General features: G+C 56.5%; 1 protein-coding gene across 3 annotated transcripts in view; it reads right to left on the bottom strand.

Annotated features, from left to right (window-relative positions):
* Positions 1–125: 125 nt before the first annotated feature.
* UNC5B (unc-5 netrin receptor B) overlaps positions 126–13,113 on the bottom strand; it is a 143,487-nt gene continuing 130,499 nt past the window's right edge. For 2 of the 3 annotated variants that reach the window (XM_067000999.1, XM_067000997.1), the window contains 15 exons: positions 11,377–11,520; positions 10,014–10,117; positions 8,983–9,163; positions 8,664–8,831; positions 8,315–8,479; positions 7,307–7,339; positions 6,265–6,459; positions 5,719–6,111; positions 5,445–5,532; positions 5,194–5,362; positions 4,837–5,070; positions 4,017–4,166; positions 3,712–3,876; positions 3,437–3,615; positions 126–3,222 (listed from right to left, as the gene is read on the bottom strand). In XM_067000999.1, the coding sequence (XP_066857100.1) occupies positions 3,054–3,222; positions 3,437–3,615; positions 3,712–3,876; positions 4,017–4,166; positions 4,837–5,070; positions 5,194–5,362; positions 5,445–5,532; positions 5,719–6,111; positions 6,265–6,459; positions 7,307–7,339; positions 8,315–8,479; positions 8,664–8,831; positions 8,983–9,163; positions 10,014–10,117; positions 11,377–11,520 (2,537 nt within the window). In that variant the 3' untranslated portion in view covers positions 126–3,053. The remainder of the gene's footprint in view (positions 3,223–3,436; positions 3,616–3,711; positions 3,877–4,016; positions 4,167–4,836; positions 5,071–5,193; positions 5,363–5,444; positions 5,533–5,718; positions 6,112–6,264; positions 6,460–7,306; positions 7,340–8,314; positions 8,480–8,663; positions 8,832–8,982; positions 9,164–10,013; positions 10,118–11,376; positions 11,521–13,113) is intronic. The other variant, XM_067000998.1, reaches the window with a different exon arrangement.

Below are 13,113 nucleotides of genomic sequence, written 5' to 3'. Positions count from 1 at the left end.
TCCCCAGGGGCTCCAGTCCAGGCACCGAAGGTCCTCCAGGGACCCAAGGGGCAGTGGAGCCAAGGGCATGCTGCACAAAGCTCCTGCAGGCGCCACCGAGTGATGAACGCAGGAGGAGAAAACAGATCGGCTATTTTTTTTATTAGACTAGGAAATATAATTTATTGCATAAAAATTAATTTGTTACAATAGGAATGCTAAACTTTATTTACAGTTCTTTACAGAATAAACAGACGCGGGTGGAGAGGATGCCCGTCCCCTGGGCTTATAAATACAGGGACAGGTCCCGGAGCGAGGGGCGGCTGCTGCCGGCACGACATGGCCCCAAAAGGACGGGGGAGACGAACACAGGTGGATGGGGTGGGCAGGACGGAAGGACGGACGGATGGACGGACAGGCACGCACACCGGCGCAGCGAGGTCCACGGAGCAGAATGAGAGCGAGAGAGATTCAGAAAAGGGCAGCTCGTCTCCCGCTGAAGCCCTGGGTAACGCCAGCAGCCATGGCGCGAGAGCAATTCTTCATTTTTTTCCCAAAATTCGCTTATCCCCCTCGGCTCAGGGGTGGGGTGCCACTAATGGGATGCTTAAATGCAACCTAACGGAGAGAGAAAACCCTTCCTAGGTGGCAAGGGAAGTCACCTACAAGTCTTCCCACCTTCAGTTTCCAACCTGGTGGAAATCCAGTCCAGAGAGTAAAGCAGGGAGACAGCGGAGGAGATGGAGGGAGGGAGCTGGGACCTGTCGGATGCCCCAAGCCCCTCGCTTGTTGTTTTTAAGGAGTGCTGTTTGGGTTGGGTTCACAGCTGCCAAGAAATGCATGTGAGCATTTGACCCACCTGTGGTTTTTGCATGTCTGAAGGTCTGCGTGTTCACTGCAGACTTCAAAAAAGGTTGAGCAACACACAGAAAAAAAAAAAAGCCCCTCGGCAGAGCCTGCACGCTTCCCCCCTGAGAAATTTGGGCTCCTGGCTGTGATTTCACCCAGCACACAACCTGACGACACCAGGATGTGCTGGGTTAGCACACCAAGCCTCTCATCTTGCCAAAAACAACCCCGTGAAGACTCTTGCAATACTGAAAGCTTCTCCCACGCCACCCTGTGATGATGCTCTCAGTTTGCATCCTGGGCTTCGCGTCGCAAAGCCTTGCAGCCCGAGGCAGGAGCTGCCCTCCAGGCTTTGCTCTTAATATTCCATCAACGGAGGGTCCACAGCCTCGCTGTGTGGTCTGGTCTAATCCCGAGCTTCTCATCCCCTTCCTATTCCTTTATTTTTCAACAGAGAAATTTCTAAGATACCACAATCACCGAGTAAATACTTCTATCTGCAGGTAGTCTAAATTTTTAGCCTTCATCCAGACACCGTATCTCTGCGATGAAACTCGTTACCCGTTGATCACTTTTCATCCATCACACAACTTCTCCCTCCACTGTTATAACAAGTCCATTACCAAAAAAAAGGGGAGAAAATAAAGGAGGTGCAATGGGACGGAAACCTGACGACCACTTAGGATGCCGCCTCTCCTAAAGCTGAGAGGCATAGCCTGGCTTGCAGCTTGGAGACCCTTCCTCACCAGCGAGGTAGAACTCAACGCAGGACCAAAAACAACCCAAATAAAGCATGCTAACAGCTCCAACAGTGTTTCTTCCAACCCCAAACAAGAAACCAGCTCTTCAAAATGCTGGGCAGCACGGGCCACAGCCATCCTATCAAGGGTCTATGTGCGAACACAGAACAGCCCTGCTATGAGACCCAGCAGGATAAACCCTTGGGGCTTTGTCCTCGGAGCCCACGCAGGAGCAGCGCAGACCTGCTGACCTCATCCAAAGCAGCCCCCAGCCCCAAAACCCCCTCCCCGCATCCCAGCCGAAATACTGACTCAAAACCAGGGACTCCGCAGCGGTGAGGTCTGCTGGGGCCTGCATCCCAACCTGCCTCCTCCTGACCGTGCCACCTCGGGGCATGAACTGCAAACATCTGGGGGTTTTGTTACCAATAAAATAAAAAAAATAAAAAATAAAATAAATAAAAAAAAAAAAACACAAAACCCACCACTTTGGCCTGTGCATCAGTGCAGGGCTGAAGTCTTTGGTTTGTATTTATGTATAATAAAGGCGCAGTCACCCTAAAAAGCTCCCCCAAAACTACGGTGGGGAAGAATTCATTAAAAAAACCCAATGAATTCGGCATTCCCTGCTGCCACCAGCAACGAAGGAGACAGAGCCCAGCGATGGAGGAGGAGGATGACGACGACCATGCAGCACGGCGCTGGGAACAGGCGCACCACCTCGGGTTGCTCCTGAAGGAAAACCAGCGAGGAAAACCAGGCAGCATCCCTCCAGACACATTTGTGGGGGACGCTGCTGCCAGGAAGGGGGACTTGCAATGAAAATCTCAGGGAGGGTCTCAGCTTGCCCTGAAGCACGGGGGCATAGAGGCACTTAACCCGACGGACTTCCCGGGGGTCCCAGGACATGTAAACAAGTTTTGCTCCACTCGACCACACGTTTTCCCTACAGAAGAGCGCTCATTTAAATCTCTCTCTCTGCCACTCTGACCACAACAGTGCTCTTCCTCTCTCACACACACAAAAAAAGATTTATAAATCTTTTTTTTTTCTGTATTTTTTTAAAAGAAGTCATCCAAAGATCTGGATAATAAATTATTTGCGTTTCCTAAGAAACTGTTTTTTTTTTTTTCCTTTTTTTTTCCTTTCCTATTTGCCTTACGAAGCTGCCTGAAGCCTTTGACAGAAGTAAGCCGCTTGCCTAGACTGGACTCGCCTCTTCGACGCAGAAATGCCATCGAAGGAGGAGGAGAACCGGAGGGGAGGGGAACCCACACGCACAAGGAGAAGGAAAGCCCCCGCCGCCCCGACCCGAGAAGCCCCGATTCCCCCAGCACCACCCAAAAATGGCCGGGAGGAGGAATGCTGCGTAACACTTGAATTGCTTGTAAACTGTGAGGATCGATCTCTAAGGCTGGCAGTGACGTGGGGAGGGATAAACGGGCACCCTCGGCCCTTCCTCGCTCAGCCACTGGGCGGGGAGCGTCAGCAGCAGTCGCCCTCCGTGGCCATGACCACCAGCATCTCGCTCTTGCCCATCTCTTCTAAGGCACTGGCCAGGGTGTTGAGATCGCCGTCGTCTTGGTGCTGGGCTTCCCACAAGTCCAGGAGCACCCCGGTGGGGCTGGCTTTGGTGGCGAAGTAGTTCAGGTACCTGCAGGGGAGAGGCAGAGGGGTAGGCCCGGGTTGACCCGCTGCCCTTCGGGGCAAACTACCAAGGGCCAGCTCAACGCGAGGAGAGCCCCACGCCACAGGTATAACTCTGCCTAGGTGTACCCCAACTTAGAGTGGACATCTGTAAATGGATATAACGTGGCTGGACACAACCCAGCCCCGAAGGAGCACGAGCTAAGCATGGGGACACCCACCGGTCCATGGAGAGCTTCTGGGCAAGAAGTCTCCAGTCGTTCCCCCTGGCGTTGGGGGCATCCAGGCTGCTGCAGATTTTCTGCCGGATGGAGAGGGGGATTTTGAAGGCGTAGGGTCCCAGCTGGGTGGCAGGCGCACTGCTGTGGTGCGAGCGGAGGGTGTCGAAGGAGCCGGCGTGCTGCGAGGGGAAGGGCGACGTGAGGCGTTTCGGCGGAGGGCTGGGATAAGCCACCCATCTTTGCCCACATCCCCTCGCCATTCCCCGCCCGCTCACCTCTCCCAGCGTGACGTGGAGCTGGAAGATCTGCCCTTCCCCTTCCACCTGCCGCACACAGATCTTGCAGGTGAGCTCGGTGGAGGCCTGGCTGTACCTCTCCAGCGTGAAGGTGCAGTGCAGGGCTCGCTGGCTGCCGCTCCAGATGTGGTAGAAGGGGATTTCCTGCAGGCCACCAATGCACGGGCTCAGCGAGGGGGAAATCCCATCTCTGGCCACCCCGTGGGGACAAGGTGGGACGGAGGGACCCCACAGACAGCATCCCACTGGGAAACGAGAACTGGTGCCCCTCTGTGGCACCTCACCTGGTACTTGGCCAGCAGCTTGCTCCTCCACAGCGAGTGGGGGATGTCGTGGATGGAGAGGCGCAGGTTGTGGTAGCTGTCCTTGAAGGGCAGTGGCTTGGGCTCCTCCAGCAGGTAACCGCCCAGCGTCCGCTCCAGCTCCAGCACCTCCTGCAGGCAGCAGGACACCAAGAGCCCGTCAGCTCACCCCGCTCACCGGCCTGGCCTTTGTTTGGGATTTTGCAACTTGTAACCAACACAGAAAGGTTGGGCACTTCTGGGAACCCCCTCCCCAGGTGCCACCCTACCTGTTTTTACCACAATCCCACTGTCCCACCAGCAGCTCTTAGGAGAGAAACAAAATCCAGGCGGAAGAGCGCTGCCTACACCTCCACCTAGAGGCACTACAGCAATCCTGATGCAGCAGGACAAGGCACAGGGAATTAAATGGCCATGGTGCCGGCGCTCCATGCGGCCAAAGCATCAAAACTTGAGCCCTTCATGTTGTGCTTAATGCTGTCTATGCCATGAAACCTCCCCAGGAGGGGAAGAAGCATCTCCAAGCATCCAGAAGGACGTGGAGAACAGAAAACATGCTTATTATTTAAGCGTGATCGCTTTTCAGGGAATTGCATCAGGCTGGCTCCTCCCTGGAGCAGCACCCTGCCGCCCTGGGAGGCAGTGGCACCAGGGGTGGCCTGCCAGAACGTCACCCTCCTGAAGCTACCAGACCTTGGCTGCATCAGGAAAACAAAGCATACTGGGGAACAAAACTCCCCAAATGTCACCCCCAGGCTGACACAAATCAGTGTGAATGACAACCAGGTGTCATCTGCGGTACCTTCAGGGCGTCTGGCGTGTCCTCCAAGCAGTAGACCTTGAGGTTGTACTCCAGGGAGGTGCAAACAGTGGGGGCGAAGATGGCCAGCTGGAGCCTCTTGATGGCTGACCTGGAGTAGGACTCCCCCACGAAGACGTAGGTGCCCAGCTGGTCGAGCAGAACGTGGCAGGACTTGGCTTCCAGCTGGCAGTAGCAGGGGGTGTTGAGGGTCTCCTCATCCAGGGTCACGACTTCCTACAGGGACAGACGGGAAACCAAGGTTACGGGTCAACCCTTTGCTGGGGGGGGGTTGCTAGAGGATGTATCCCACAGAGCTTGTGGCCTTGGCTGACTGAAGAAGCTGGGCTCGCTCGTTACCTCCCAGTTTCCCTGGTGGGACTGTGTTTTCAGCTGGAAAATCCAGTCGGAGGAGCCAATGTCCGCACAGTGGGGAATGGTCAGGACGACAGGGCGGCACAGCAGCAGGCCAGTGGGGCCGCAGGTCACCGCCGGGCTCAGCACCGTCTGCGTGCCTTCGGAGGGCAAGCTGAGGAGAGGGGGCACCCGTTGGTGCGAGGAGCCCCACGGTGGGTGACAGAAAGCAGAGGGGAGGGCACAGTGCAACTTACAGGGCGCTCTCTGCCTTGTTGATGACCAGGTACATCTCGTAGAACTTCCCCTGGGGGATGGCTCCATGGGGCACCAGCAGGCTCACCCCTAGCACAGCACGCACAGGCGTTAGATAGTCCCAAAATGAGGGAGAAGCCACCCCCAGGCCCCAAAAGGTGAACCCAAGGTGAGCTAGGACACTCCTGAGCATCCCAGGGGGAACATCTCCAGATGCTCCTCAGCTGCACCACTCGCCCCAGCCAAAAACACCCTCCTCCCCAGCTTGGGGCTTACCCGTGCCAGGGATGGTGAGCCTTCCCCCTAGGTAGCCAAAAGTCCCGCTGGCGCTGCTGCCGTGCTCCCGGGGCAGGCCGAGGAGGTGCTGGGAGCCCAGGGCTTTGCTCCGCACGTTCCCAAAGTGCCCGTCCCTACTGCTGTCCCCCGGGTAGGTGCCGGTGCTGGGCCCCCCCCCCAGCAAATCCGTCCCGTCGTGGAGGCCCGGCGACGAAGAGGCGGTGGAGGAGTTGTAGACCTTGATCTTGAGGTTGGGCAAGGGGTCGAGGAGCGGGGAGTTGGTCATGGGGATCTTGTCGGAGGAGTCCTGCAGGGCGTACATGGGGCCGCGGTACACCCCGGCACTGGCCGTCAGGTCAGGCTGCATGGAGGGGTGCAGCAGCTGCGGGTTGTCTGCGGGAGGAGGGAGGCATCAGTGGGAACCAGGGGGTGTAAAACTTCCCCCAAAGTGGGAGACGCCTGCAGGAATCACCCCCAGGCACCCCTGGAAAATCAGGGCTGGAGGCTCACCAGGAGACTGTCCCCTGCGCGGGGCACGTCCCTTACCATGCCGGGACGTCTTGAAGTTGACCGGGTGGAAGCCTCCCGTCAGGGCAGCTGATGAGTCCGTGATGTCCGTGTCGAAATCCCGGCACCGCCGCCGGTACACCACCACCCCCACGGCCATCAGGATCACAATAAAGACGAAAATGGCCACCACCAGCCCGGCATACAGGGCCACGTCGCCCGTGGCCTCCAGCACTGGGAGGGAGGAAAGAAAGGGGGTGAAATGTTAAGTTTACGCAGCTTGAACTCATAAAATCATCAACTGTAATATCCTAATATAGACAACCCTGAGCTCACATAGCTCATATATATGTGCCCAAGCTACACATCCACCTGGAAAGAGCAAGAGTCAACACCAAGAAGAAATCAAATGCCACCAGTCATGAGATGCAGACACAAGGTGCTGTGCATGGCCACCAAGTAAAAGCCCTCTGGCAGCCAGATCTGAATGCACACAGCCCATCTTTTGCTCCTTCCTCCCTTCGTGCTGCCCGTATCGCTTTGTTTCTATGGTTTCATGCTCAAACGAAGCCCTGCCCTCATGATCACAACCATGTCAGATCTATTTTGTTTCTGGGAGGTTTTTATCCAAACGGAGAACTTGCACCACCCTACAGCACGAGCTACTCCAAGCCCCCCTGTTTCTGCCAAGCAAGCAGGGGGCTCTCCTCATCCTTACATTGCCCCATCTGGATGCCAAAACCAGAAACCCTGGAGCTGGGAGCATGGGGAGCATCAGGAAGGGTGCCCTTGGCTAGGGTGATGATGCCTGGAGCACCGTTGGTGGAGCGACACCGGATGCCTCGTGCCGTACCCAAGAACTGCATGCAGCCAGCAGCAACAGGGGGGACAGGAGCAGGGGTGCGAAAGCAAGGTGTAAAGCATGGCACGTGATTTAACACACATAAAAATTTTGGGGTACGTTTTTAGTTGCTCCCCCTTCCCTCCCTGTCCTTCCCCGGAGCCCTGCCGTGGGGGAAACGGAACGAAACAGACGCGATGCAGCGCGAAGAAATAAAATGGCCATGAAATGAGCACTTACGGTGGCTTTTGGGTTCGCTTAGAACTCTTTTATCTGTTAGGAGAAACAAAGTTAGAAAAGAAAAGGTGACGATGGTGTGATGGCGGGGTGAAATGATGCAAAACGCAGGCGCAGCTGGGCGGTGCTTGGGGGCACGGGGAGCTCTGCGGGTGGCTCTGCTGCCTCTGCGCCTTCACTGACCCCACTGCTGAGCTCTCCAAGAGGGAAGCGGCCACAGTTCGTGTCCTGGGACACGTGCCCCAAGGCCCTACTCTAATGTGGATGCTGGAGCAGGAGGCTTTTGGGGATAAAGAAAGGGGAAATTGGTGTCATGCGGCAGCAGGTGGCAGCATCAGCCTTCGGTGTGCCGCTTGGAGTGCAGGGCGCACTGGTAGTGGGTTTTTTTTTCCCTAAAAACCTAGAAGCTAGCTGCTGCTTCAGAGCTCCTACTGAGCACTGACATTTTCGCAGCGGGGTTGAGAAAACCAGCTGGATTGCCCCCGCTGACAACAATCAGCATGGTTTCAGCAGACCCCAAACCTAGCACGGTTTCAGAAGGCTCGGTGGGACAGTGAGGTCCCACACCGGGCACCAGAAATCCCCCAAACCTTTCTTTGCACCGGCCGAGAACTAGCTTTAAATTAATAAATTTTTAAAAATGTGAGTGAATTTTTAAAAAATGCTAAGAAAACTTTTCTGGGGCCCTGCACAACCACCACCAAGCCTTGCTTCAGGAAGGTGCTGAGCACCTCCATGGGCATGGAAAGCTGAGACACCCCTCAACCCCACCACCCTGGAGACCTTCAACACAAGACTTTCCATTTTTTTGCCATTTTTACACACTGATCCTCCCCCTCTGAGCCCATCACCACTTTCTGAAGCCAACAGCCTTGCTGCAACCAAAACTGATGTCTCCTTCCCGCGCACCGGGGGGGACCACAGAAGCAAGAGGAGCATGGCCACCATCCTCTCCGGGCCACCATCCCCTCGGGGCCACTGTCCCCTGTCCCCTCAGCCACAGACACTCACTGTGCAGGCAGAGCCCATCGGTGCAGTTTTTGGAGTCGAGCAGCACGCCGCTGCAGTCCTTGCCGCCGTTGCGGGGGGCCGGGGCAGCGCACTCGCGGCTGCGCCAGTGGGTGCACTCGGTGCTGCAGGCCGACCACTTGCTCCACTCCGTCCATGCGCCATCCACTGCGGGCCACCAAACACAGACACCGGGCTGGGGACGCTTTGGTACAGCTCCCCCAGGATGGGGAACGAGCGTCTCCAGCAGTGGAAAGGTGCCCGCTCCTGAGCCCCTCTCCTTGGGGAGCAGGAGCACGGTGGGACCGTGGAAGCCGGGGGTTGGACCTCGGGTTTCTGAAGTGCCCCTTACCTGGGCAGAGGGTGGTGCAGGTTATTTTCTGGAAGGGCTGCCCATCGCAGAAGGAGCCGCCGTTGAGCGGTGCGGGGTTGGTGCACGTCCGTGTGCGCTTCTGCCAGCCCCGGCCGCAGCGGTTGTTGCACGGAGACCACTCGGACCAGGTTGACCAGCCCCCGTTCACTGCAGGAGAGGGACATGTCAACACGGGGCACCCAAAGCCACAGCGACCACGCCAACAGAGCCCAGCAGGGAAGGTGCAGACGGAGCTAAAATAATGGTTCACCCCCCTGGGTCGCAGATACTGCCCCTTCCCGATAGCGAGGGTCAGTACCATAGACAATGACGGCAGCCGTAGTGCTCCGGCGCTTGGCCACGATGTTCTTGGCCATGCAGGTGTAATTGGCAGTGTCCAGGAGGCGGGCCTGCTTGATGATGAGGTTGTGGTCGATGGTGATGAGGAAGTTGGTGTCCTGGGTGGGATCGATGACGTCCTCGTTCCTCAGCCACTCCACCTGGCAAGCGGAAAGGGCGGGATGGGGGGAGGACGTGGGGGAGGACGGTGATTAAGCTGAGCAGGAACTTGGCCAGGAAAAGCACATCGTAGGTGTAGTGGAAATGCCCATCCCACATGCTTCCCCCACCAGGATGGTCACCAAAGGGCCCAAAATTAAGCCAGGACCCAGCTGCTTCAACACTTGCTGAAATCCCTTGGTGCCAACAGGGCACAAGAGGTCTGCGTGGGCACAAAGAGCGTGCCAAGTCCAGCAGCTCTTTGCTCGTGTTGCACGGCCACTTCCATGGACTTCCTGGGGCTGGCTGACCCCGGACGAGTTGCACCATCGATGGGTGGCAGTGCGGGGTGCAGCACTCAGTTGCAGGGCTGCCCATTAGTTTCTGGGCTGTGCTTAATGAGGCCATTTGGGATAGGTGTGAGCCGATAACATCACCACGTGGGCACGAGCAAGGACAAACAGCAGACTGGGGGGGCCTGATGGAGAGAGCAAACCCCCCCTGGATCAGCTCCAAAGACCTCCTCATCTTCATTGCTGTGTTGGCCAAGGCTGTGGCTTCTCAGAGAAGCCACTGGGTGCCTCCTCCTCTCCATGAGAGCTGGCCTCTGATGGGTTACCAGCACGCCAGGGGGCAAGGGAGAAATGGGCTGAGTGGGTGCTGAGGTTATGTGCATTGTTCGAAGCCAGAACAACAGACCCACCACCCCAAATAATCAACCCTGCTGAATAACGAGAGCTGGCAGTCTCAATGCACAGCTGCAAGCCATCTGCAAGGACCTGGCTCATCTCTCCCCAGATCTCTCCATTTTTTGGGCTTCCCTTGTGGGGTTTCTCCAGGCTGTGCACTCACCTCCGCCTGCGGCACCCCCTCGGGGGGCCGGCACTGCAGCAGCACCTCATGCTCCAGCGGCACCTCCTTGCCCAGCGGCTCCTGGTCAAAGTTCTTCCGCAGGTCTGGAGGAGAGGGGGAAACCCAGCGGTTACCGGCACGTGGCAGAAACAGGGCACCCACAAAACCTCAGAGGGGGAGAGCATCAGTGCGCACACACAGGGAAACACAGCCTGGGAGGATGGGGCCAAATTGCCAACTTCCCAAAGTGCATTTGGGACACTTTGTTGGAGAGGGGCAGTGGGATTTGCATGACTGCGGGGCTCCCATTCACGCACCAAAGCAATTTCCCAGGTTTCAGGGCTCTGGGAGGAGCAGGAGCCCCCCTGCATCACTAGGTGGTGCTGCAATCCTCCGCTCTGGCACCAAAAGCTGGGGCTCCTGCTGGCGCAGGGCACCACGAATTCGGGAGCTGCCCACCCCTGCGCCTTCCAGGGGACACCAGCACTGTGATCCCACACCTTGCCCACACCGGCTGTTAGTACACCCTAAATACAGGCCACGCTGTGCGTCCAGCCCATGATGCAAGCCTCATTTTAAGGGATTTAACTCATCATATTTCCAGCGGGACGTGGCACCGGGATGTTAGGCAGTGCCACACATAAGGCTTTGATCCCAATGACCAGGTACGAAGGAACTGGAAGGGCGTGAAGCTGAAAAGCTTGTTAGCAGGAACTGCATGGACAGCATTAGGGAAAGAGGCTGATTTATGGCATGGCAGAGAGTGCCACGCTCAGGGAGCTCCTGCTACAGGATGCTGGAGACACAGGAGATGTCTTAAACTGCTTCATCTCATCTGAGCTACGCTCAGCTGGGGCCAGCTTGGGGAAAAAAGGGTTTCCTTGGTGGCCAGCCCTGTGCTGGGTAACATTTTCCTTGTTGAGACTAAATCCTCCGGGGACGTCAGCAACGTAGCTGATTCACCAGCCACCTCTGTTTTGGATAGCACGCCGGAGTATTAGCCCTCTAACAGCGAAATCTGTTTACCACTCGGGAAGCCTGGCTGTTCCCCTATAGCTTTGCCATCTCATTTGCTCCGAGAGCAAGTTGAGCCGGGTAACAGCCTGATTAACTCACCCTTAATCAGGCTGACACCCACAAACAGCGGCTTAGAGAAGTGACAGATGACAGCGGGGACTCCGGGGACGCGGAGCCGCTGATTCAGGGAAACGGCACAAGGTGCTAACCACCGGGTTATTACCCATAATAAAGCACCAGGAAGAGCTGAGCAGGCGGATGGGTGAAGCAGCATTAACCCAGCCGGTGCCACAGCCCCTCGCCCAGGCAGGAGGGATGGTGCCCACCGCACGGACCGGGCACTTACACGCGATGCGGACGTACGCCCTGCGGCTCTTGGTGGTGCCCGCCGAGCTCCAGGCCACGCACTGGCACCAGTAGTCCTCTAGGCCGAAGAGCTCCTCCACCTGCTGCCGGGAGACCTCGATCTGCACCTCCCGCACCAGCAGCCCTGCGAGGGGACAGAGGGACAGAGGTGACACCAAAGCATCCAGGACACGGTCCCCAGGGCTTTGGAAACCATCTGAGGATGATGAGGTTTCCATGAAGCATCGACCCCTCGTGATGTGGCTGCACGCTCCTTGGCTGTAATTTCCTTAGCTCGCTCCCAGCGCTGTGAGGAGCAATTACTGTCTCCCTGCCACCTTCCTGACAGACATGCACCAAGGAAATATCACTTATTTTGCCACTATTAAGGGAAAAAACAAAAAAAGAAAAAAAAGAAAAAGGCATCAGGCCAAGTGCTCTTGGAAGAATCGGGGCTCTCAGAAAGACCCAGACCTCCAAAGAGGTGTTCCAAAACCTCTCGTCTCGTCTGAAAGCCCCAGCCAACAGCATAAGGAAAAGCGGAGAGGGAACCTGCCGGGGCTCTGCTGCCTCTGTAAGCACTGCAAGTGAAGATGCCCTACCCCCAAAATTGTAGGATGAGCTTATGAATCACAGAGTGACTACTTAAACGGCTTACACGCATCCAAACACGACTGCTTTTCCAAACGGTCCCTACTCATCCGGCTGAGTTATCCTCTCTGACTTGGCCTATTTTTGCTTTCTTCCGCGTGAAAAGCTTCGGATCAGATGCAGTCAGAGCCCTACAGAGCCTGCTTCGTTCAAGACACGTCATCTTAAAAGTTAATATTTTTTTTAAGGGTCCCTTTTTCCAAGGTTTTAACCGAAGATGCTGAAAAGCCGCGGACATCTAACCGCGCTCATCTGCCACCGCTCTGTGGCCATCTCCCCCCGTGCCCCTTGCAGCAGCTTTCCCTCCGACAGCACACTGCAAATGCAGATTTTCAGAGCAGCAAACCGCTTTGGTTCCAGCTCCTTTCCTCAGGGTAGCTGCTGGGCACATGTGCCCGAGCCTGCGTATTTTTTACACGCATGGCATCACCTCTGCACTGAAGTTACTGTCAGGTTTTTCACCGGTAGCAGCAGCAGCAGCTTTGAAATCTGGATGAAGAACACGTGTTTTTCTCCCCAAACTGCCCGCATGCTCCCTTGAAGCTGGTTTCTCCAGCATGTTTTACTCCTCAATGCTCTTCCCCTAAGCCCCTGCTCCTTCGCCTTGAAGATGTTATAAATAAATGGCCCCTCGGAGAGCGGCTCGGTCACCACCGGGCACCGGCTTTGCCCTCCAGCAGTGCTTTGCCATCCAACACCAGAGGTACTGCTGCAAGGCAGCAGCTTCCCGCATGCCCTAAACCTCATCATCCTCGTGCTGCTACCCCAAAGACCCCTGGGGCTAGCCGTGCCCCCAAAAAGCACCTCCCCATGGGGAGAAGACAGCACAGCAGGGCTAACCGCCAGCCCTCAAGTTCCCCAGGGAACTGCTTCTGTGCAGGGACAGCAGCGTGGGATGGGGGCATCGTGTTCATGGTGCCTCCACCCCTACTCCAGAGGGGCAGCTCCTCTCTTAAGGCTCACAGATGATAAGAGAAAAAAGCTGTGCGTGGACCAAGGAGGTGGGAAATGTATTAAAGTTACTTTGTGGGGCTGCGGCCCCCTGGGAATGCTAAAACGAATGGGAAAGAGGTCTGCTGGAGGAGAA

Source organism: Anser cygnoides, chromosome 7, assembly GCF_040182565.1.
Source record: "Anser cygnoides isolate HZ-2024a breed goose chromosome 7, Taihu_goose_T2T_genome, whole genome shotgun sequence".
Taxonomy (NCBI): Eukaryota; Metazoa; Chordata; class Aves; order Anseriformes; family Anatidae; genus Anser; species Anser cygnoides.
This window is presented reverse-complemented; position numbering and strand designations above follow the sequence as displayed.